Raw genomic sequence first — 1016 nt, 5'->3', positions numbered from 1 at the left:
TAACAACTTTTATTATTATTTATATAATAATAAGAATTTTATTTAATAATTTTATTAATTTAAATATTGAAAATCAAATAATTGAAATTATTTGGACTATTTCTCCTATTTATATTTTAATTTTAATATCTATTCCTTCATTAAAAATTTTATATTTATCAGACGAAATATATTCTCCTATTCTTTCAATTAAAAGAATTGGTCATCAATGATACTGAAGGTATGAAATTCCTGATTTTAATAATGTAAATTTTGAATCTTTTATATTAAGAGATTTAAATTCTTTAAATTCATTTCGATTATTAGAAGTTGATAATCGTTTAATTTTACCTATAAATTTACAAATTCGCATATTAATTAGGTCTGATGATGTAATTCATTCATTTACAGTTCCTTCAATAGGAATTAAAGTAGATGGGATACCAGGACGAATTAATCAATTAAATTTATTTATTAATCGTCCAGGTTTATTTTTTGGTCAATGTTCAGAAATTTGTGGAGCTAATCATAGATTTATACCTATTGTAATTGAATCAACTAATTTAAAAATATTTTTAAATTGAATTAATTTAATTTAAAATCATTAGATATCTTAATTTAAAGTAATGATCTTTTAAATCATCTATAGTATTCAATGTATAAAAGTAAAATATACTTCTAATGAAAAAAAAATTAGTTAATTATATAACATTAATATGTCATATTAAAATTATTAATATATTTTAATATTTTTTTATTCCTCAAATAAAACCTATAAATTGATTATTTTTATTATTATATTTTATAATTTTATTTATTTTTATAAATAATAATTTATATTATTTTAGTTATAAAAATTTTTTAAATAATAAAATTTTTAATAATAATTTGAACTATAAAAAATTTAAAATTAAATGATAAGAAATTTATTTTCTGTTTTTGATCCATCTACAAGAATAATATTTTCATTAAATTGATTAAGAATATTATATTTTATAATATTTATACCTTCTTTATTTTGATTTAGTCCTTCTAAA

At 15.8% G+C, this 1016-nt stretch overlaps 1 protein-coding gene across 1 annotated transcript; it reads left to right on the top strand.

Moving 5' to 3' along the window:
• Positions 1-14: 14 nt before the first annotated feature.
• Positions 15-581, top strand: LOC117182551 (cytochrome c oxidase subunit 2-like; the record flags this gene model as incomplete). Its single annotated transcript, XM_033375644.1, is given in 1 exon segment — positions 15-581. A coding segment is annotated over 1 exon segment (549 nt), but the record flags the coding sequence as incomplete, so codon positions are not given.
• Positions 582-1016: the final 435 nt, after the last annotated feature.

Source organism: Belonocnema kinseyi, unplaced genomic scaffold (genome assembly GCF_010883055.1).
Source record: "Belonocnema kinseyi isolate 2016_QV_RU_SX_M_011 unplaced genomic scaffold, B_treatae_v1 SchBZDm_3351;HRSCAF=3659, whole genome shotgun sequence".
Classification (NCBI taxonomy): domain Eukaryota; kingdom Metazoa; phylum Arthropoda; class Insecta; order Hymenoptera; family Cynipidae; genus Belonocnema; species Belonocnema kinseyi.
Note: the sequence above shows the minus strand (reverse complement) of the source record. Positions and strands in the feature narration are given on the sequence as shown.